The sequence below is a fragment of the Acanthopagrus latus genome, chromosome 21 (genome assembly GCF_904848185.1).
Source record: "Acanthopagrus latus isolate v.2019 chromosome 21, fAcaLat1.1, whole genome shotgun sequence".
NCBI lineage: Eukaryota > Metazoa > Chordata > Actinopteri > Spariformes > Sparidae > Acanthopagrus > Acanthopagrus latus.
Window position 1 is genome coordinate 15,152,491 of NC_051059.1, and position 23,892 is coordinate 15,176,382.

Genomic DNA, 23,892 nt, shown 5'->3' on the forward strand with positions numbered 1-23,892 from the left:
TTTTATGTGACATTTATTCATATAGACTTTGAACTGGACGTTTAACAAATCTGCTGATGTTGCCTATTTCTGTGTCCTCTATTCATGAAAGGGAAGCATTCATTTCCAGCCTTCGAAGTGTCAATTCACAGCAAATCCATGTCCTGCTGTTTCCACTATTTCTGCTCAGTTGCTATCTGACAGGTGAATGTAACTTGATGCTGATAGGAACATCGATCAGACTGTTATACCTGTAACATGTGTCTCTGATGGACACATTTCATATTATAGATGTTCGATACCATTTTTTCCCTCCCATTACCAATTCCAATACTTGTGCTGTGGGTATCAGCCGATATACAGTGCTGATACTGATACCAGTGTTTTATTAAAAAAAAAAAATACTATGCCTGCATGACTGTGATATGATTATCATTGTGGTAAGGCCTGACTCAGGTTAAAGCCTTTGTAAAAGATGAATGAATACAGCAGATGGAAGCCATTTATTTTTAAATAGAACAGTATAAAACAGTAGTGCAAAAGCAACTTAACAAAACAAATCTAGGAATAATTATTTTAAAAAAATTAAAGTGCAGCTACAATATTGTAAAATGAAAAGGCAGTTAAATTACTTAAAATCACCCAGTGTGACGTTAAACTTAGCAAAAACATGGGGCACATGTAGCTCCAAATGTCCATGGTAAAGCTGATTGCCCGCACGTCTTTTAGCATACACAAAATGTTTTCCCTAACTGTCTCATATAATTTGGGTAGTGCAGTTTCAGAGATATATTTATGACCTGGCAAACAGTACCTTGGCTCCAAATCCCATATTTTCGACGACAAACAGGTTGGTCATCCAGGAAAATAAACTCCCAAATTTTGTTGGTTATCTTTGTCTCTTTTTGGCTGTCTTTGGGGAATTTATCTCGTCGCTGGAAGGCAGTTTCAAGAGTTTGCTGCTGCAGTTCGTTCTTCTTTTTCCCCTTAGCTTTGGTAAATTCATTGTGCTCTTTAGCGTCACGCGTCTTCAAATGTTTGATTAAGTAGCTGGTGTTGAAATTTGCAACACTCATGCCATCCCTCAAAATTACTTCTTTGCATATGTTGCATGTACATTCTTACTGGTGGGAGCATCCAGTGTGAAATACAAGATGCGTCAACGTTAGCGCCTTGTCTACAGGTGTCAGGTGATCAATTCTTCTTCACGCCGCTATAACAGCAGCTGCCGATGGGAGCACAGGGCAACTGTTTTTAATAGCAGCGAAGAAGAACTGTGTCAGAGGTAACGGAGCTAACCGGTAAATTGATTGCTATTTCTAATAAATTAGGTGGTATCAGATCAGTGCCTGGACTCCAGTACTCGCCAATACCGATGCCAGCATTTTCGGCAGTATCGGAGGCATTTCTGATACTGGTATCGGAATAGGAACAACTCTATTTCATATATGTACTTCTTTCATATCATGTTAGTTTGCTTTATGTGCTCGAATGTGCTCCTTAGCAGGGATACAATACAAAAAAAATGGCATCATTTCATTAAGGTAAATACTTCAAGTACTGGTCTTAGCAGTCACATGTAAGCCTACTGCTTGAGACTATTTCATGATAGAAAGACATTTTTTAACAAATAGACTTTGCATTTCAACTCATGATCTCACTGTCAGCTGACCACAGTAAAATTGTAGGAAACATTGACAATAAATGCTGCACACAGTGCAGCTACCACCCCCTTCAAACAATTGCTTGCTACCTATCACATACGCGTCCCATCACCCTCCTAACCCCCAGACTATCTATTATTACTTTTTTTTCTCACATAGCAACGGTCCTGTGTTGTCTTAGAGATAATCATTGAAGAGATGATCAATGTTCAGTCACAGGAGTTCAGGAGTTGGAAAAGTAATGTTGTAAAGTAATATGGTATTTCAAGGCCCTTGAGTAGCTGTATTTACTGTCAGATAAGCAACTGTGCTATTCTTCCTACAGGACGATCATTGCCGAAACTGTAAAGGATTGCAACAGCACCGAATCAGCAGCTTAACCTGTTGGCCAACACTGACCTGTGTTCATAACCTCTGAACGTCCTTCATGTATACAGTTGTTTATGCTCATTGTACTGTATATTGTCTAAATGATAAAAAAAGTATACTATTTTTGTACTGTTGTTTACATGTGTTCCAAAAAAATCAATAAACAAGAGTATTACCTAATTTAGTTATTATCAGTGCATCATGTAAAGTGTAAGAACAGTGATAGCTTGGTTGTTATTTTCAATACTTTATTCAACCAGGTTAGAAATAATGCAAAACAAGGAATAGTTCTAGCATTTGACGCGATCAAAACATAGTCCTCAACTTCTTTGTTTATTGTTATGCACCAAAACACAAATTCAAATTGTGAAAAACTACTCAGCAAGAAATGTGATTCTGATTAGGGCACTTGTGTGTCCAAGTTACATACCTGGTCAGTATACTGTACAAACACAAATAGTTGAAGGTGGCGTTTATCAGGAGAAAAAGCACCAGAAATGTTCTAGTTTAGGTACATCTTCAGTCATCTTTTCTGAGAACATTTGCTCCTGACGCACTCCCACGTCCACGGCCTCTGCCTCCACTTCGTTCTGGCGTGTCTTCATCTTCAGAGTCAACGATGCTCTCATTGTGGAAGCTCTATGCAAAACATCATATCATTATGTGTCCAATACACTGTTCACATTTTCTCTGTGAATCACTGTGGGTAAAAAAAAAGGGAAAAAAAAAAAAAACATTTAGCAGGCCCGCTACTAATGTTGTTGGTTTAGCTTTGCGCTTTTTACCATAGCCAGCTGCTGGCTTTTCTGAATTTCTGAATGCTAACAAAGATAGCATGATAGCTGTCTGTGCTAGCAATGGCTGTGTTTGTTGTATATGTTCAATATGATATTAGATGTTTATTTTCAGGTGAATGAGACATGAAGTAGCTACTTGTAGTTACATGTGATGAAAACGATTCACTGAGGGGTCAGGGTTTACCAGCTATGTACTTTCAAAGTCTAGCCTTGGCTTGATGGTTTTTCCAACTTACTGACCCCAATCAATGTATTACAGGATATTTAAACCCTGAGTTAATGAGATATTAGCTAAGAATTCTGACCAGCTGATTAAAATGGATGGGACAGGTATTTAGACATCAAAGTTGAAATTTATCAGGAATCACTTCCCTGATAATAACCATGATCCACCCACACACCCTGTTGACATGAGATCTTATCACTTGACCCACTTCTCAAAATGAAAATGTGGTTAATTGAGCAATTGTTATCTTGCCAGTATATTCCAGGCTGCGCTCTCTATTGTGTCAACAATATAATACAAACACATACCTTACAAAACCAACTTAAATCTGTGATTGCTTAGTTTATTAAAATGTGATGAGCTACAATGGTTCCTTTTAAGAAAAGTTAGAGTAAAGAAAAGTAGAGTAGAGAAAAGTAAGACATTTGTGGTAGTTATACTAGTATTATTATTATTATCATTTTGAAAGCTAAACTAACATTGACAGCAAACACCCACATGGGGGCAGCATTACAAAGGTGCTCAATCATCTAACTTCCTTTTACTGAGTTTGTGACAGCCAAGTGCAGTTCCTCCAGTGGATAATAATGTAAAAAAAAAAAAAAAAGCATACAAAATACCACCTGTTAAACAAATGAAAACTTGATTCACTATGCCAAATGACTATTACACCATAAAAATGTTCTCTTTTTGTTTTTTTATTTTATATATTTCAGGCTCGAAGTCCCAGAGTGCTTTATGGAACGCCATCACTGCAGGGATGGGGATCAAAGGGAAAGAGCAGAAGCCCCTCCTGAATGACCCTCGAAGTCCTGAAGAGATCCTGGCAGACGATCTTCCTGCAGCAGATGAACCAGATGCCACAGAGAAAACAGCTATCAGGTTTGCTTTTGTCAGACTGCAAGAAAAAAAAAAAAAAAAGATGTTCTGGTTTAGACCTTGTTAATTTTAATGGAGTAAATCCTGTGTCAGGCTTCAGTGGGACATCGACAGCCATGTCCAGCTCATTATCTTAGATGGCTTTCATTTACATTCAATCAATATTCCTTATGGTTTGTAGGGAAGGAAATGTGCAGCATATAGAATCAGACATCATTCTGTAGTGTTTTTCATTTAGTTATTTTGGCCTCTGATGAATGTGAACTTGATTATGAAGTTGGCAAGATTTCAAGTAGATCCTCCATCCTCTTTCTGTTGAGAGGAGAAGCTTCTGTCTGACATTTAACATTCCTCACACACACACACACACACACACACACACACACACACACACACACACACACACACACACACACACACAAATTGCTAATTGCTATGTATGGCTGCTGACCTCGAGGGACGCTGGCATGATTGATTCCACCTTGATAACAAGGACTTCAAACCACCATTAACATAATTTGTTGTCACTTTTAGAATATTGAACGTCTTTTAACGCCTGATTCCAATTAACCTTGATGGCTCTAGAGGCCGTAACAAATGCCGCAGGTGGCGAGAAGTGAGCGTTTGTCACAGGATACTAAAAATGCACCTAATTCACGATAACAAGATTTTGATTGTATGCAAAATAGAACACAGAGTCACAGCAAGCCATTTTATGTAGCAAGACATTTTCACAATTTGTGGGTTGTTTGGTATAGACATTCTGGAAAATCTCCAATTCTCTTCCTTCCTTCTGAAGTCTCACTGCAGTAACACAAGCTTCTTCTCTGGTCCTTCTCCCTGCTATCTCAAATTACAGTGCTGTTGTTCTCTGCCATAGTCTCCCTCCAGAAAACAGGCCCAGGTTTTTTTACAGAGTAGGGTAGTGACAAGGAGAAAGTGATTTTCCACTTGACTGGACAGAGCCTGTTCCTCCATTTGAAAGCTACAGCCTAGATTTGAAAGAAAAACATAGTCAGCACAGGGCAGCTAAAAGCACTCTCACCTGCCACAGAGGAAACAGTTCATTTGTCCACAGAGACAGTGACTTATTTCAGTGTCATGTATTAAAACAGAGCTTTAGCTTTTAATCAGGGTGGAGAAAAAACTGCCAAGCCTAAGCCAAATGCTTCTCAATCTTTTGCTGAGGCTGAACATTTTGCACAACTGCCTAGTGAGAATGGAATGATTAATTTCAGCAGTAGTAACAGTTTAAATAAAAATAAAGTATGCTTTAAAAATACCCCATCCACCAGCTTCTTGTGTATTAAAAACTAAACATGTAACATTTCTGCAGTGAAACAATCTACATTATCCTAAATGTTTCCAATGTTCTAAATCTGCTAGATTAACTCGATTGATTTTTATTTGCAATGTTCATTAACGGTGAAGACAACAACTCCCATGATCCCACACTATTTATGTCTTTGTTTTGTGCTGATTTAGAGGCCAAGTGACAGAAATTGCATGCTGTGCGTAGAAGTCTTTTGACTAGCGATGAAGTGATTGTGCTTGATGAATTTGCTTTATACCTGCAATGCAAAAGTGGCTCTAGAAAAGAGCTTTATCCACCTCACCTTCAGTTATTGCATCCAATATCATAACATTTACACTCCTCAACAGATGCACATCTTCCTCCTCATGTGTTTGTCTGGGAAGTCCCACGAAGGTCGGGGGAGTCTGCGGCCACCAACAGTGGTTAATAGAGGGCAAACCCTTGGGGAGTAGCGGGGATCTACAACTGAATGACAGATGGATAGATTTATGGTACAAGGTGATTAAATGACCGCAGAACTAGCAGTAATCCATAAAATGATGTGAGCACCGTGTCACCTCCGAGGCCATAGCTGGTTGCTATACACCAGGCGATAATAATTGGATTGTATTGGACAATGGAAAGGGATCACACGATTTGTGGCGGTCAGGGCAGGAGTGAGGGAGTTAAAGGACAGCAGCCATTGACTGTTATAAACTGGGGAATGATGAAGGATGAAGTCTGCTGAGGTCTTGGCAAATGTGGCGAAATGCAAAAGATTTAATTGTGTTTTTAAAGTGTTCCACAATATTGATTAAACCCCACAGACTGCTTCCCTCCAGTATCCTAAAGGCTAATTGAATGTGCTAGGCCAGTTGCAGTGTTCAAGTCATCCCTCAGTTTACAAATCTCCTTGATTATCTTTGTAACTTTCAGCTGAATAGCTGCCTAACACTTCAGATACGTATACTAGAAGCTGCTGAAATTGTTTTAGGATTACAGCTGCTACAAGACAATCCGATGCATATTTAGTCACACAGTGAGGCACAGAAAACAATACACAGCCATTAGTGTATATACACACGCTGACTCATCTGTGTGGCTGGTGTCATGCTGTTGTTTCTGCTCATTAGGATGCTTTGTGCACTTTAAAGCACTTGCTGGGCTGGTTACTGAATGGGCTTTTCCCACAGGGTTTTTTTTTTTTTGTGTATAACAGACTACTTTGTCATTGTTTGCCCCAAAGTCTCTTACAAGTTGGCACTTGTAGCCTACCTAGTTATTTATTCAGTGACTATTCAACTATGAACTGACAGTTCTAAAAGTAAGTTTACTAGTTATTTGTTGTGAATAATATTAGTTGTAAATGTAACATTATACCATCAATTCTCAATGGCAACTTATATATGATTCGACAAATTAATAGTGACTAACTTCATCTTTACATTTTACATTAGATGCTGTAAAATCTAATTAGATTGGCTCCATTGTGATAGCTGACAAACATTTAAACGATTTTCATTGAGATATCAGCATGTGATTTGCATGCAAAATCTTCACCATAATTTCCATCAGCTCTCACTTCAAGCTGATCTGAGGGCAGTGAAGACAATTGTCTGACAACGACTGGCAAGTGTCAACCACAAAAAAAGTTTAAAAAATGCGCCCAAAATGGGAAATGCCTAACACTGCGCAAACGCTTTCCTTTTTCAGATTGCGACAAAAAATGTATTACCCGGCATAGGCTTCAAAATATGGTGCTGCTCCTTTAAGCACCGACCCAACAAAATGATACTAAACCTGGCCAAGTGCACACCAGCCACAACCTAACTGTCATGGCATAACAGAAGTCTCAAACATATCAGATAACCTGTGTAACTATAAATTAAACAGGATGAACCAATTTGTCAGAGCCTGGCTCTTGGAAGTTGAAAAGATTGTTTGATTGATTAATGAATTGCAGTCCGTGAGTGTGAGATGCATGTAAACAAAGTAAAGGGAAGACCTGAAGAGGAAGTAAAGCACAATATAAACAGCTAGGCAAGGTGTGAGAGAGAGAGGTTGTTGGTAAAAGGCAGTTCTTTATAGATCGTGAACTCTGGTCTAATACTGCCCCAATCTGGTGGGCATCTGAAAAACAGAAACAGCTTCCAGTTAGCTTTGCTTCTACTTTGAGTACATTATGCAAATATGCAACATGTTGGCATTGTGTGATATCAAGAAGTTATGGTATTGAAGGCAGGATTACTGTGTTTGAGGTACTTCAGAAACAGTATTTTCTGTTGCTGCGGCATTTGGCTTTTTAGCTTTGAAGAACTTTTACATGCACCAAATCCTATAATTAACTGAAATTAATGAAAAAAGCAGAAGTCCTTAAGCGACAAATGTTTCTTGAGAACAAAACAACCTTTTCACTCACCATGTGTCCACAGACATGTTTTTTTAATTGTATTTAGCAAATTGTTGCTTTGTCAACTCAAACAGAAATAGATACAGTACAGCTATAAGAAAAAAAGACCTGCAGTAACCAGAATCATCACAGACACGCTTGGAATCAAACAATCACGCACACATGCAGCTGAAACTCAGACACTCTGTGGTCAACTGTGTGATTTATCTGCTGGTTAATTGGATGCTGTGTGCCGCTGTGAACTTTGCAGTTGATTAAGGCGGCTGTCTCCTTCGTGGCAGCCCACAGTTTTGGAGGCTGACCCATCAGTTGGCTGTATCTGCAGGTTCACAGATTCCCTGCTGACATCCACTGTGCAGCAACGACCTCCATCACTAGCCTCACTAGCTGACTAATGAGCCTCCACTGGCCAGTCTGACTGGAAGCACATGGGCAAATGGCAGAGCTATTCATCAAAATGATTGAGGCGTGACCTCACAGTTATGATGTTAAAGAGCTGTCTGCCAAATGACGACAAATATCTGAATTAGACTTTTATACACTTTGCTATATACTGTATGAGAATGGCCGGTGTTTTTATGAACTGTGACTCTGTCAAAGCCCCATAGACATAGAGTATTTATCCAGAGTTCAGAGTTTTGCAGAATTAAAGCAAACATTTCCTGTTACTGCAGGTAAGAAGTAGATATGTAAAGCTTCAAAGCTCTGCTTTAATCAATACTGGTATTCACTTGTGTGCAGCCTACCACCTTTCCCCGATAAAATATGTTTTCTGCGTCCTGTTCCTGTTTCCCTGCCCTGCATGTTTTAGATGTTTCCCTGCCCCAGCACACCTGATTTAAAAGATCGTCATCAAGATCCTCTGAAACGACCCATTCATTTGAATCAGGTGTGTTGGGGAAGGATTGAAGGGCACAGAATTTTAAAAATCAAAAAATGAATATCATTTGCAAGTGTAAACCAAATATTGTAAAATATTTTTTGTTTCTCATGGCTAAAGTGTATGTTGGCATTGACATTTGCTGTGATATGATCAGCCCATTTTCTTTTCTTTTTCTGCATTCACAAATAGGCTAAACATACATTAAGGGGATTTCTTTGAGCTTGCCCTCACCCTTACCTCATAAATCCTGACCTCACTCAATAACACTTTGTTCTTCTTGCCTACACAGCAGCCTTTAAATACAGTATGTGAATTGCAAACCGCTCACCCATAACATAAGTAGTCCCCTCTTTCTGGGCTTTGCACACATCTTATTGTTGGGTTAATATAGTAATAGGATCAGAGCAGTTACTGGCTGGAAGACACTTAGAGAGGGGCAGCAGAGTTTGTTGGCATAAATTTGCTGTGAGTTTTTTGTCACTTTGAGCTGTGTGAGTTAGAGTGAGCATAATGTTTTCTGAGCCTTGACCCTGAAGTGAACTCTGGGGCAGAAAATCATCATCTATCTTGGACTATTTTATGGTGGCCATAATTCACTGGAGACAGAAGTTGGAAGGAGATGTAACCAAAAGACACGATCACTTGTCTCCAGAAGCTAGCCACCTAGATACAGATACACACACACACACAAAAAAGGAAACAATAATCACAAAGCTAAAAACATTTAAAGGCTAAATTCTTTGAAAATGTTTGTTAGAAATCAATACATTACTATAAATACAGTATGTTACCAGTCTAAAAATATACACCCTATACAAAAATACTGACACTGGCTAAAATACCTTTTCCAAAATGGATTTTAGTGCTGCCAATTACAACAACCAATGCAACAACTATTTACACCTTTAAGCTGCTTTTAGCTCCTTGTACGTGATCCAGTCTGTATTTAGACTATGTGATCACGTCCCAACAGCAGTCACTAATGTCCTCAGCCAACCCCTCCTGGAACTATGGAGCATTTTCAGCTAACAGGCTCAGACACCCTACTGTAATCTACCTGTTAAGCGTGAGCGGCAGGTAGTTAAAGTAAACCAGGTGCTGGTGAGAACATTTGACATTTTGTTAATAAAACTAATGTCTCTCTGCAATGCCCACACTCTCACTCACACACTCTGGTTCTGGGTGGTTCCACTGTCAAATTGTTAATGGCCACTCTGTAAATCTGCATTTCTGCAGATTTAGCCTTACCCACAAAACGTTGCGTAGCAGCGTTACATACTGTGTTACCATAGTTACCAGGGGAACCCTGAAAATGTTAAAAGAAAGTAATGATAATCTTGATGATGATGAATATTTGATTAGTTCTTATGTATCCTATTTGCATTTTTGCTGATATTTTTTTTAATTACTCAGTTTATGAAATAACAGAAACAACTAATAAGATTTGGAGACATTATATAACTATGAGAATCACTGACTGAATATGTTTCTATTTATGTATGTGTTCTCCTGTTTATTTTAAATGTTTTCATATTTAATATAGCAGTGTTGCAAAGTGCTGTCCCACTCCTGTTGCCACCATTTTTGCACTTTGCACACTTCACACTTAAACACTTACCAGGTGCCGACAAGTAAATCCTTTAGGGTTCAGGGATTACAGCTTTAGGAGGAGGAGCATTGGGCCTGAGCAGGAATGTCAGACGGTAATCCTGACAATCAGAATACTAAGTTATTGTCAATCTCTCTCTCTCTCTCTCTCTCTCTCTCTCTCTCTCTATATATATATATATATATATATATATATAGAGAGAGAGAGAGAGAGAGAGAGAGAGAGAGAAAGAGAGAGAGAGAGAGAGAGAGTAACACAACCTCATTTCATGCCATGGTAACAGTTTGGACCAAAGCCTATTCTGACGTAAATCAACTCAGTGTCACTCAAATGGTGGAGCTGGATTGCTTGCCTCCTCATCCCTCAGTTCAGATATTGTATGCATCACATTTGACCTATAGGGATCTCTCTTGGGGATGTAGTAATAGGAAGTTTCCTCTCTGGGGTATTTTTCCACCTCCATCACTCTGCAAATAAATGTAGCTTTCTGGCTATGTGCCCTCTTTTTCTCCCACCCACCCTTTTATCTCCACTACATCCAATACAAAAAGAGAAATGAAGTGTAGATGGGAAATCATATTTTGTGATGGATGATCTTCACCAAAATGTGGTCATTACCGCTAAGGCGATTGGTATTTTGATGCATAGATTTCCTTATCGACTTGCCTGGAAATTTAAATGAGATTTGAATTTTTCATGTACCTCCAAATGGCCGGGGCTGTTAATGTCTTGATTTCAATGTGTGAGCTCGAGCACACTGACAAGAATACCTTAGCAGAGCGTAATCCCCAGCAAGTCCCTCCGTCATAGTCATACGAATAATTCATTTTCCCCAGACTTGATTCATTAGGTCTTTTTTGTGAGCGATTTTTGTCATAGTAATTAATCTGAGGCATATTTTGATGGTCATTATGTGTAGGGAAACAAACAGTTCTAGAAATTTAATAAAATGCTAGCTATATGTGTAAAGTCCATTCTGTTCCTTAATCACTCATTCAGACATATAGTATTGTTATATAACAAGGCAAAGGTTGTATTTACAATCTGCAAAATGTACCTCACCTCATATTGCCTGAATGTTAACATGTGACTGTGGGACAAATATTGCATTCTTTATGTGGACATGTATTGAATTTGTCCTTCAGATCTCTTATCACTCTCAATTTTGCAGTTAGATTCCTGTGCAACAGTGACATTTAAATTACTTTACATGCTCAACATTGTTGTGTAGTCCCTTTCACCATTCACTGCTTCATATCAGCCACATTGCTAAAATTTGTTTTTATTCTGGAAGGTGTTTAATTCGAGATTCCTTTGGTACAAGGCTCCAGGACACATCTCTCTCAACAAAAATGCATTCTTCATCTTGGTATTTTATGCAACAGAGAACTTTTTTCCTTGTGAATATGGGATGCTAGAAATATTTTCTATTTAATTCTTCAGTCATTTTAGACCTTGTTGTATGAATATAATCAAAAGTTTTGAAATGAAGATAGTCGGACAATAAAGTATTACTGAGAGATCCACATAAGAAGCAATGGCCTCAACCCATTTTCAATTTTAACCGCAAGTGTTCTGGTACCCACTTGGCTGTCAGAACAGAGTTAGGGGGTAGTGGTTGAAATCTTCACCTATGACTGGGCCAACCCAAGATCTCAAGAACCTCATACGTCATAAATTGTCATTGATGCCATTTATGACGTCAAATACTTACGCTTTGGGTTTATAGGTTGGGCAGGCCACCAACCTCTCATCAGCATTTGAAGAGTCCGGGATGAAACTCAACAATCAACTGTCTCACAGGTTGAACCTTTGAAACTTGGGATTCAGAAGTGAGCAAATACGTATGGCATACATATTATAGCTGTTCTGAATGGCCACATTTGAAGGAGAGAGAAAGGCATCATAGAGATAATAGAAGTTCAAATATGGTCCTAAGTGATAAGGTTCAACCGATTTTTTCACAGCTGATACCAACACAGATCAATAGTAAATCCAGATGAGTGACAACTGATAGTTGGAAAAATCTTTGTCTCAAAGTCGAGATTAACCAGTGGTGGAATGCAACCAGCTACCAACATATGTATAAGTTTGAGGTATTTTCCTTCAGTATTTCCATTTTCTGCTACTTTTGATAGCTAAAGCTACTAGTTACTTTGTAAATTGCTCTAAATTATTATTTTGTGCTGATCAGCTATTACTTGACATCAGATAGTGCTGGGGACACTGATAGCACAGAGTGCTGACCATTAACAGATAGCACAGGTAGGACGCCACATGCTGCCAAAGTACAACATTTCAAAATGGTTTTGTGTCTGATCGGCAGTCAGACGCAAAACCACCTACTTTCATACCTGCTGAAACGTGTGAAAGGGTGAAGGTGTGAGTGTCAGTTTTGGAAAGTTACTGGCATTGTCAGACACAGCCAAATCAAATACCATAATTTATTTGCCATTTACACACTCTTGTCCTTACCTCATCAATACCATAATCACCATGTGCTGATATACTAAGAAACACGACACACAAACATTTTTTATGTGTTGTAACAGTAGGACTTCTATGGCATGTAATCCAGGCTTTTGCAACTTGAGCCAGTGCTGACATTCTTGAATAGCGATAGTGTGGAGATAATTGAAAAATAGACATCATGTCTCTTTCCGCACCCGGTCAGTACCATCTGATCCTCGCAGCCTTCCAGTCAAGAGTCACCAGCTGAAAACTTCTATCTACATTGTCTTTGTAGTTGCACAATTTCAACCACAGTCTTTAGTCAACACTCACTGTGTATTTTTACTTTTTTGAAGAAACACTCGATTCTGAGTCCACTGCAGCCTACACTGACCTTCCAAGTCCTTGCACTGTTTTTGACAGAACCTTTCTCACCAGGCTCAACCATGTTCAATGTCACACTTGCACATAGATATGGCACAGTACAGCAGGTCCCGAGGGTGTAAACCTGTGAACAGCAAGTGGTGAAATGTGAAGTTAAAGCTGTGGTTTCCCCTCAAGTTGACCTGTCAATCCTGCCTGTGGCTCCAGATCTCCTGAGGACCAGCATACCTCTGCAAAGAGGGACATAAACATGAAGAGCCAGTTGAAGAAAGGCAGCAAGAAAGTAAAAGAAACTAAAAGCCAAAGAGAGAAAGAGACACAGATAAGTGCGTCTTTGAAGAGAACATCAGCAGGCCTCATGGTACTCAGGCAGGCCTCCCTTCTCCCTCCTCGCTGAGGACCCATCTCTGCAGATGAAAGGGGGAGCCTCTTTGAGGTGGCGCCCTAGCATTATCCCTGCATCCTGCATCAAGTAATTGAAAGCCCTAAGAGTGTGGTAGGGGGCTCAGAGAAGGGAGGGTCTGGACTGAGTCATCCTTGCAAGTTTTGGACCTGCAGTAAATGAGAGAACAGAGCTGTATGCTGTCATTGGTTTTCACTAGACGTTTAGCAGACTGTGGGGAGAAAACAGCAGGAAAGGCTCAAGAAGTTGTGAGGTTTTTGCAGAATATATTTCTATCAATCACCATATAGCAATATGATGTAGTGTCTCTTGTTCAGCAGGGAGCTGGAAATGTTGAAATCGCTCAGGGAGGTGCATTTCACCATTGTTTATTATAGCAAATCAATAATTTGTTGTAAAGCACCTTTCATAGAGGTTATTGCAATTCGTAAATGCTGTTCAGGTTAAGTTAATAACAAGAGACACTAGAATGTGTCTGAACAATGTAGAAGAAAATGTCCTTCTTTGAAATGAAAGCAGATACCAGAGCACTCAGCGCCCGCTGTTTTTTTCAGCAATTACCGATGCAGCTCTCAAATGGATGGAGTAAAACGCGTAATATATGCAGGAATCTGTGCGTCGTGATGGCTTATGTAGCTGTGGGTCCCATAAAACAGTCTTAAATCTGAGACTAGCCCTGTAGGTGCCAATTTATCTGACTGGATGAATAAGAAAGGACTGAAGACGACACAGTTTTTTGATGTAGACAGTGTAGACAGAGTAAGAAAAAAAAAGAGAGAATATTATTTCATGTCTTACAATGCTTTTATTTGAATATGGGACGGTCCTGAATGTGCTCAATGGATCAGAGTAATCTCAGTTAAATCAGTGTCAATGCACTGTCTGCACGCTATTTAATCCTCTCTGGCATGACATTTAATATGTTGTGAGGCACATGTATTATCTACGTTTTCAGAACTTAAGCTAAGGCAAATGTGATGATCTACATACACATACTGAGTCTTTTTTGCATGGCGACATTTGTCTTTACATTCCCGATGAAATATGCAAATGTGTACAAGTGGAAGGAAAAGCTGTGTCATTATTGCAGTGTCTCACGGGGAAAGGTCCCATTTAACCAGATATTTTCTTACAGTAGTGCAGGGGACCCATACCTTTGTCACATCTTCTCCAAAAGGTCTCCTCCGCACCATTCCCTTTTTTATTTTTTTTGCCTCCCTCACTCCCTCTGGTTTTCCATCGGACGAAAACAGAACATGGTTTCTCATTATCAGCCAGACTCCTCCCTCTCTTTGACTGGTGGTGTTTCTCCTCCCTCCCTCTTGTGTGGAGAGCTCGGCAGTGAGCGTTAATCCCGGATTGAGCTGCCCTGCCGTCTGCATCCCGTTGTTGCTGGGAGAGCATGGCAAGGCTCCAGGACCCCTGTGCTCACACAGGAGAGAAGTGAACGAATGAGAGAGCAAGAGAGAGAGAGAGAGAGAGAGAGAGAGAGAGAGAGACAGAGAGAGAGAGAGAGAGGGAGAAAGGAAAGAGGTACAGTTGGGCTGTTTCATGACTGTCACAGCTGCTTGAGCACTGCACTGCACTGAGTGTTACTGAGTTTCAGTCACACACACACGCTCTCATATAAACAAAGGAGAAAAGAGAGGAAAAGGAAGGATGACGGCTGGTTTGTCACATCTGTGGTTGCAAATGTGAATGAAGAAAGAGGAAACCTCGGTCACAACCTGGGTTCCACCACATCGCAACTTCTCTTCGCTCGGTGTTTCCTCTTCCTCGCCGCTCACACTTGAGAGGGATTAAACTTTTTTTTTTTGATCTCTTGTTGGCACATCCGGATCTGTTTGAGCCTCAGACATGGAGTCTCCTACCAAAGAGATCGAGGAGTTTGAAAGCACGGCCCTGAAGTACCTCCAGCCAGAACAGATTGAAAAGATTTGGCTCAGGCTCCGGGGACTGTAAGTATAACCACTTTTATTGTTTTCAACAAGTGTGTGTGAAGCAATACTGTCTGTGTGCATCTGTGTGAATTACATCTGAGTTTGAATTAAGCTTTTGATATTTACATGTGAAATTATCTCTATTTATTCAGCAGCAATTTACAGATTAATTCTAATTAGAAAAATGTAGGAAGGATACAGAAAAGAGCTTGTGTATCATTAAAGCCTGGAATTCCTCTCCTCACACTGATGTTGTTTACAGCATGTGAAAGTGTCAATGTGGGTGTGTGTGTGTGTGTGGTTAGTTTGTGTGAGAGAGAAGGACAGACTTATTGATAAAAGCAAAAACCTAAAGAACACAGAAATAGAGAGAGAGAGACTGGGATTTCTCAAACCAAACAGCGCTGAGCTTATTCCTTTGAAACATTTGAAAGGTTTTTGTTATTTTGTTTGAAAGCAAGGAAGAAAGAGAAAGTGCAACAGCTGGAGGGCTGCTCACACTTACACCCTTATTGCATTTTTGTTTAAGTCAGTTGAAGTCATTTTTAAACTCCATTCATTAGCATTTTCATAACGACAAGAACATTGCGGTGTTAGTTAATGGTTTTGCCCTTTTTCAAATCTCATCTGTCATGCAGTAAACACCTGTTGTCATAAATTGTGGACTTGAGTGATTGAATGTGTGTATGTTCGGTTAAGATACTGTGGCTGAAGGAAAATCCTCCCTGTCTGCTCATATTTTGTCCTATATTTCGCTTTAAATAATACAATAGACCCCCCGAGCTTCACATTTCTCATCTCCCCCAGTTTCTTAAGGGAGAAACTATTATAATATTATTTTCTCTCATCCATCCACCAACCAATCAACACCTCTCTAACCTTTCGCCCTACGAAGAAAGCCCAGCATTCAACTGCTTATGCAAGTTGAAGGGGAAGTTGTCCATTTCTAGCTCTCATTTTTCTCACTTGGGTGGGGGTGAGGGCACGAAGGTGTTGCTAGGAGTGCTGCATTTAGAAAAAAAAGTCTTTAATGTTGCTGCTGGAAGTCTGAATGAAATGCGGTTTCCTTCTACCCCACAGACGACGACGGATTGAATGAACCGTGCACAGGGCTGCAGTTCTTCCATCAACCCTCCTCTCCTCTCAGATCACTCCATTTTATTTTTAGTTATTTCCATGTCATGGTATCTCTATTGTTCCATGATTAGTCATTGCTTCTGTCTCTCTCCTGTGTCAGAAGCCCAATAAGTGGGTCCCAGCACTGTCATCCTCTGCCACATTCAGTTTCCTCAGATGACTTGATTGTCACTTCCATTTGGCCGGCACCATAAATTCCCTATCATAACCATCTGTCTTTGTTGATGGATAGTGAATCAGATGAATGTAACGGGGGCCCCGCTTTTTTTTTTTTTTTTTACCTCATCACGACTTCGCTGCAGTGTGCTGGATGCTCTGAGGGCTCCTGTTGCGTGTCAGAGATCACATTAGCCTTTAATCTCACAAAGAGCGTCCGTCTGAAGAGAGGGAGCTCCAACTGCCAGGCAGCCCCCGCAGATGTAGACGTTTGCACAGTGTATGTTCTGTGTTTATGGGGAGGGATCAACAGTGTGCTGTACATGTATGTGTGTGTGTAATTGGAAAAGGTTGGCTGTGCATGTGCTTGTGCAGATGATACAGACTGAATGTGTGTTTGAGAGTATATACGGCAGCTTGGTGACATTTACTGTATGTGCTGCCAGCTTATCCTAGGAGATTTGTTTGGCAGCTGTATGATCTGTGTGTGTGTGAGAGTGTGTGTATGTGCTGGTTGGCTATCACAGTGCTCTCTGGCACAGCGTACTCCGCAGAGTACACCAGTCATCCATGGATCGACAGAGAGAGCATTTGCTTTGGACAGTTTTCCCTCTGCTCCACCTTCGGCAGTGCAGTCTAAATCCTGGTGACGTCCAATGATGAAGGCATGAACAGCGTGTTGTGTTTTATTGCTTCCCCCTGACAAATGGCCCCTTTATATATTTGCATCTGTGATAGGGTTTCAATGAATTTCCATTGATAAATTAGATTACTGCGACAAAACCAACCTCTCCGTCAGCCACTGATTAATGTAAATCAATGAATTATTTAATCACTTGATCAACAGTTCATCACAGTGAGCTCCCTTAAGGGGAGGGCAACTTAGATTTGGCCCAAGGAGATTCAAGGTGGCCGGATGACCGCCTTGTGACACGATCTGATTTGCGAGGCACTGACTGAAACACACAAAAAAACAGTCCAAGGAAAACAAGCTGCTGTTAGCCATCCAGACAGCTATTTGAAACGATCCTAAAAATGTTCTTTCCCATGGTTACGTTTCACTGAATACCCCGTCTGTGACCTTTATGATTACAATAATTCCTGGAATTTCCATGACCCCTTTCAACTCACATCCTCATTATGCCGAGGACATTGCATTAAAGCCTCCTAATTAGAAGAGGCTCTGTGTTGTTGACACACACATTTGGATGTAAAGCAAGCTCAGTGATAGGGGGAAGAAGGAGGGACAGAGGTTATAGAGGAGGTGAGGAAATTAGGAAATATCTATACTCCAGTTTCTCCCCCTTATTTATCCTTATTTATCCCACTCTCGTGTGCTTTTTTTTTTTTATTTTTTTTTTTATCTAGATCCTTCCGCTTAATACTCTTCCTGTTTCATGTCAAATTGTAATTGCTTGATGGACCCCTGATGACTGATTAAATCATCTGTTTCCTACCAATCTCGAGGGAGGTCTTAACATTACTTTATGCAGACGAACTTCCTTAGCTTGCAGTTTTTTGCAGAGCTTGAGGAAAGATTGATACATAAAATGACTGAGAAACAAATCAAGCTAAGTGCTGTGAATTCTGCCTGACTGGAATTTAAATGCACCTCTGTAGTCCATCCTCCCCTCCACTTCGCTGTTATGAGTGCCTTAAGTGTGTGTCAGAATGTGTGTGTGTAAATTCAGCTTTTAGAGTCATGCTGGTATCTCTTCATAGAGGTGTGAGTGTGTTTTAGGCTAAATGTTAAACTAAGTGACAGTGGGTGCGTTAATGTAGGTTCCTGGTGTTTGCATGTGTGTGTAGTAGTATAGTAGGTGGGATGTCAGGGGGTGGAGTGGTGTGATGTGTCCGTGTTTATGTGTGTGTGTGTGTGTGTGTGTGTGTGTGTGTGTGTGTGTGTGTGTGTGTGTGTGTGTGTGTGTGTGTGTGTGTGTTTGTGCATATCATTACACCACTCTTAAATCCCACATCTGCTAAAGTGATTGTCTGCATTTGCATTCTTGTGAAATTTGAACACAAGTAAATGATATTCAATACCTAAATAAAGGAAACAACCACTGCAATCAAAGCAACATGTAATTGCGATAAATCAACACATTTGTTATATTTTTGGAGGCACATTGACTCTCATGCAAGAACATTTTCGTTTTCTCACCTCATAAAAAAAAATGAGATTTGTTTTTACCAAGTAAGATTCAGCAAATGTACCGCTCGTTTAAACTCGATGACTGCCACCAGTGCAGAAGTAGGTGTGTGTTCATGAGATGACTTATTTGCATAATCAGCGCCTACGTTTGCAGTATAAAGGTACATGCTCCACTCTGTTTGTGGGCAGGTTTTATTCAGAATATTCTTCTAACCAAGCAGCATAAGAGAATTTCACTTTGGAGAGCTGTTCGAAATCAGCAGGAAAAAATTCTGTAAATGCATTCAGAGATATGTATTGCTGCAGATTTTCTGAATCGCTTCGTTTCCAAATCATCATGTCCCGATTTGGTAAGATTTTCAATTCTGTTTGATTTAGTTCAAGTTTGCTTGGATTTAAAAATGACATTCTAGGAAAATGCTGTAAATTGTACTAGGAACCCTCTAACTAATAGTACTTTTTTTGGTTTAGGAGATTTGTAGTTAAAATCTTCCTGTGGTAATAAGAACATTATTTTTAGTATCTAATTATGAAAAAGACTTTTTTGAAACAACAAGAAAGCAATGAGGGATGTATTTCACCAAAAGAAAAATAATAACAATGAAAAAATTGCATTTCAAACAACATTGGTTAACATTTTTAAATATATATTCCAGATTTTACAGGGGTCACCTGAATGCACCATGAGGTCCCTATGTGCACACAGACAGCAGAGAACAGAAGCAGCATGTACATAAATGACAACAGCCCTAAAGATGATAGAGACTCTCTGGATAGTTATTTTAGCATAGCATAACTATTTTAGTACGAACATTATCAGCCATTAGATAACCTTTCACGATTTACTCCCCAAGTGGAAAATCTTCCAGCATTTTGGACTTGGCTGGTATTAATTTTTATTCACTGGAAAATGTATTCTGTAAATCAAAACACTGATCTTGGGAATATGAAAATCAACTGAATTGGAAAATCAATTTCATAAAGCTATATTGGAGGACCCTAAACAACGCTGTTCTGTAACTGAAATAAAGAATAAATGGTTTGGCATAAAGTAAAATGCTAATAAGTTCTTTAAAAATGTAATTTGTTAGCCAGTTACATAGATGAGGGATATTCAAAGGGGTGTAAGGGAGATGAACAAGAGAATATTACACAGCAGGTGATGTCACACTGTCATCTGTGACAGAGCATGGTAGTATGACCTGCACAAAGGCCCAGAGGCAGCTGTTTGAGGAGGAGAAGGTATTCAAACTACTGAACTGTGTAAGTGTTTTTGGCGTAATATGCTAATGAAATCATAATTTAAAAAATATCCAAACCTCTCAGAATATTGACAAGCCATGATAATGATCAGAATATAAATTATTGCATTTTTGTTTTATTTCAGTATAATTTTAAGTGTATTATGATTCTCAAGTCAAACATTGAATTATGTAAATCACTTGTTAAGAGCAAATCTTTTCACATGGGTGGTTCTTGCAAGAGGTTCAATGTCATTTATTTATATCTCATCATGTTAAGTACGAATGAATCCAACACATATCACATGAGTAACATTTTAATCGAGCCTCACAACCTCACAGCCTCACTGTCTACATGTTTGTTTTCTCCGACAGGCGCAAGTACAAGAAGACATCCCAGAGGTAAGACCTGCTGCTGGGACCCTGGACCTCTTCCCTTCTCCTCATCCCTCCCTCCTATCTGTCCCTCCACCTCCAACTCTCTAATTTCTGGATTTCCTCCCTCCGCCCCCTCCCACTCTCCTACATTCCTGAACATTATGCTGGACCTCCTCCTTGACCTGTCATCTGTTACCTGTTCTTGTCATTCATTGTTGCTCATCTTGCAAAGCAATTAGTCTGCTCTGTTGTGAAAGCTCAATTTGAATAAAAATGGTGATTGTTATGGCTGTGGTTATCATCATTATTGTCCCCTCTGCTCATCCAATGAGGGCAACAGATCTTACCTGAACAAGTCAAAGACAGTGTGTCAAATTTGCATGCATTCACTCTCTCTATCACTTACACTCTCTTGTGCTGATCCAAGTGTCAACTCATTGTCATTGCAAGATAACTGGCACCTTAATGGATAGAAATTATGGTGACGCAAAGAGCAACTCACAGACCTTTAAAGCTTGATGAATAACTTGGAGGCCGACCATGCATGTTGTCTTCTTTATTATAAAACTTTTGATTTGTTTGGTTCTGTTGGAGAGGCTCAGGGGAAATCAGGCCCTCTATAAACTGGGACATAAATGCATTTACTTACAAGCTTGAAAGATGGAGTTAATTAATGCCATTGGATGAGTGGGCATTATAGATTTAAGTGTCACTGTTACAGGTGATTCTGCATTGCTCTGAGACAGGAGATCCTTCATTATTCAATTCATGTTCCTCTGTGATTATTTTTTGTAATGCAAATGACATGTTTTATGGCATAAGGACCCCTTTTGCATCTGGCCATATGACACGGAAAACAACATATTCAGGATGTTTTGTGTTTTTCTTTCTAACTTTGCTTTGTGGCTCTTAACCTTAAGTCCATTTTGTCCTGCTAAAGATGGAAGTCTTTTACACAGGGTTTTTTGAAATCAAAGTAATTTATTCAAACATATCCACTGTGCTTTTCATCGAACGTTCTTCAAACAGGTGTAAACAGTGCGTTTGTCAGGGACTATACTGTAACACATTAAAACCAATGCCTCTGCAGACCAGAGCAGTGACAAAGCAGCTCCTGACTTTTATGTATTACATCAGAAAACAGAGAAGGTCTGTTGAGGCATCCATGACTTTTGCTCATTTGAGAGCTTGAATAATTAGCATTTGCCCGTTAGCTTGCAATGCATAGCAATATTTTGTGAAACAGCTACAGTCCTTGAATTTGAATTGTGCTATATAACAGCCTCCCCAAAGATGATGGAAAAACTCTTAACAAAAAGGATAAAGGACTCTGGAATGACAAAGAGTAGTGATTCTTTATTCAAAGCAGTGGTCGAAGGAGAGAGGGTTTTGTACACTGTACAAATTGTAAAACCTCCTGAGGCAATTCAATAGGTGATTTTGACTGTTTTTTGAATGTGGGTTGATACACATTTGAAGCTCTTGTTAGTCTTACAGCAGCAGGATGTTGTATGTGGGATTGACTCAAAATAAACCATGGTGCCCATGCTCATCATAATGAAGGAACATGTCACATGTCACAACAGTGCGCCTCACTGATGTTTTTTAATAGTTTGGATAATGTGGACAACAAAAGAGCTCTGTGGCACAGAGTAATAAATGATATCAGGCTAAAGCAACACAGACAGTACTTAGTGGTGTTAGTTCATTATTGGTTTTTAGTTGTGTTGTTCTGACAAAAATAGAGAACGTCACCAGCCTTAAGGGTGACATTGATGGTAAATGTGCCCTACAACATAGCATGTTTGCAGTTTTTTTTTTTAAACTTATATATCTTTCAACCAGTGTTTTATTATAATTTTCAAACACTGACATCTTTGAAGGCCTTTAAGACAGTTTATTTCTACTTACAATACATCACCTCTCTTTGCACCAGTTCAACAGCTGGTCCGGTTACAATCTGGAGAATGCATCAACAAAAATGCATTGATTCAGTAAACAGAAAATTGTGAGTGATCCGCAAATGAAGCTCAAAACAAAAACAGGTTGCCGAGGAGCCACTCTAATGTGGTTTCATGGCTTTTTCCTGTGAACTGTGGGATTGCCACACAGTTAGAATAATTGAACGAAACTCTCCTCATGCTACTTATTGGCACAGCGTGTGGTAGTTTGGAGCGGTATAGAGCTAGCTGTTGGAAACGCTCATTCTCTCTCTCTCTCTCTCTCTGCCGCTGTCTCTCTGTCTCTCTCGCTCTCTGTGCTGGGTGGGTGAGTTCCTGTGTGGAGGAGCCGGATGATTGACAGCTCCATATGTGTCTGTGTAATTACGGCTGGGCTAATTGGCAGAGAGGAACACTGGGACATTGTCATTACTGACACACCAGTACAACCCCTCACACATGCAGATGGAGGGAGAGATAGCCCTCTTCTCAGAGGGAGGGATGGGAGAGAGGAGTGTTTGTGTGAGTGTTGTTTGTTTGGGAAAGGAGTTAAGAGAAATGGAAGAAAGGCTGTGAAGAAAGGTCTGTGTAGGCCTTTGTTTGTGTGTTTTTATGTGGGTTTGGTGGAGGTTGTCGGGAAACAGTTTGCCTGTAATTGTTTTTGATTGTATGGTCACTTTTGTGCTCTGTTCCTCTCCTCCAATAATTGACTAATATCCTAAACCATGTTTTTTGTAACGTCACAGTTTTGCGACTGCGAGGGAAGAAGAGCTGGAAAATATGCACATGGAGAAGCTATCCCTTGAAATGTGTTAAAATTTGTGGGATAGTACATTTTTTCAAACTATGTGATCTAAACATGTATTTTTTTTTTTTTGCCTAAACAGTATTATTGTTACCTCAACCTAACCAAACATTTATTTTGCCTAAACCTAACCAAACTGTGACAGAAAACTTCACAGAAACAATAAATGAAAAGTGAGGTACGTGCAAAAATAACAAGTGAACAGTATACAATACAATACAAACCCTTATCTCCTGAATGAGAGTCTTGTACTCCAATCATGAAGCCACAGTGGATTGCCTGGAAAAGTGGCTTTTGTCATTTTCTTGTAATCAAAAATTGTTGATCCTGGAGAAACATTAATCATGATGTTCTAGGAACAACATGGCGATATCAGATAGACCTTGAGACTGGACTAGACAAAAGCAGGCTTCTTGATTCTAGCCTGCAGCTGTCAATTCTGCCAGCTGAGATGGCTGAAATGACAACCGTGGCTGACAGATTTTATCAGCTGTCTCTATATAACTAAAGAAGCTAAAAGTAGCTGTAGGAACTGTTTGAAAAAACTATTTCTGACTGACTTTTTTCACAGTGAGAAACCAAATAAGTCTTAAATATGCTTTTGATTGCTGCATACATGATCATGTATGGTAAAAGATTGACCTTAAGCTGTATGTCCCAGCAGTTTTGTTTTCATTTTCATCTTCACTGGTACAACAGTAAATGCTTTGGGGATGAGGAATAACTGTTTGGAGAGTGAAATTCTCAGTTAGTCCAGTGTCCCCAGTATCAAGTCTGGCAAGAGTTGCTGGTGGG

The 23,892-nt window shown here is 39.7% G+C and overlaps 1 protein-coding gene and 1 long non-coding RNA gene across 8 annotated transcripts in view; one reads left to right on the forward strand and one right to left on the reverse strand.

The window, feature by feature from the left end:
* pde1cb (phosphodiesterase 1C, calmodulin-dependent b) overlaps nt 1–23,892 on the forward strand; it is a 99,043-nt gene that overhangs the window by 24,969 nt on the left and 50,182 nt on the right. For 2 of the 7 annotated variants that reach the window (XM_037083293.1, XM_037083294.1), the window contains 2 exons: nt 3,752–3,917; nt 20,350–20,376. In XM_037083293.1, coding sequence (XP_036939188.1) covers nt 3,752–3,917; nt 20,350–20,376 — 193 coding nt within the window. Of the gene's footprint in view, nt 1–3,751; nt 3,918–14,386; nt 15,307–16,828; nt 16,862–20,349; nt 20,377–23,892 lie in introns of those variants that run through there. The other 5 variants (XM_037083295.1, XM_037083296.1, XM_037083297.1 and 2 more) reach the window with 4 other exon arrangements.
* Nucleotides 3,954–23,892, reverse strand: part of LOC119010810 — a 51,318-nt gene continuing 31,379 nt past the window's right edge. Inside the window, exons 4-5 of the long non-coding RNA XR_005072064.1 lie at nt 5,531–5,694; nt 3,954–4,906 (exon numbers count right to left, since the gene is read on the reverse strand). This is a non-coding gene — a long non-coding RNA (uncharacterized LOC119010810). The remainder of the gene's footprint in view (nt 4,907–5,530; nt 5,695–23,892) is intronic.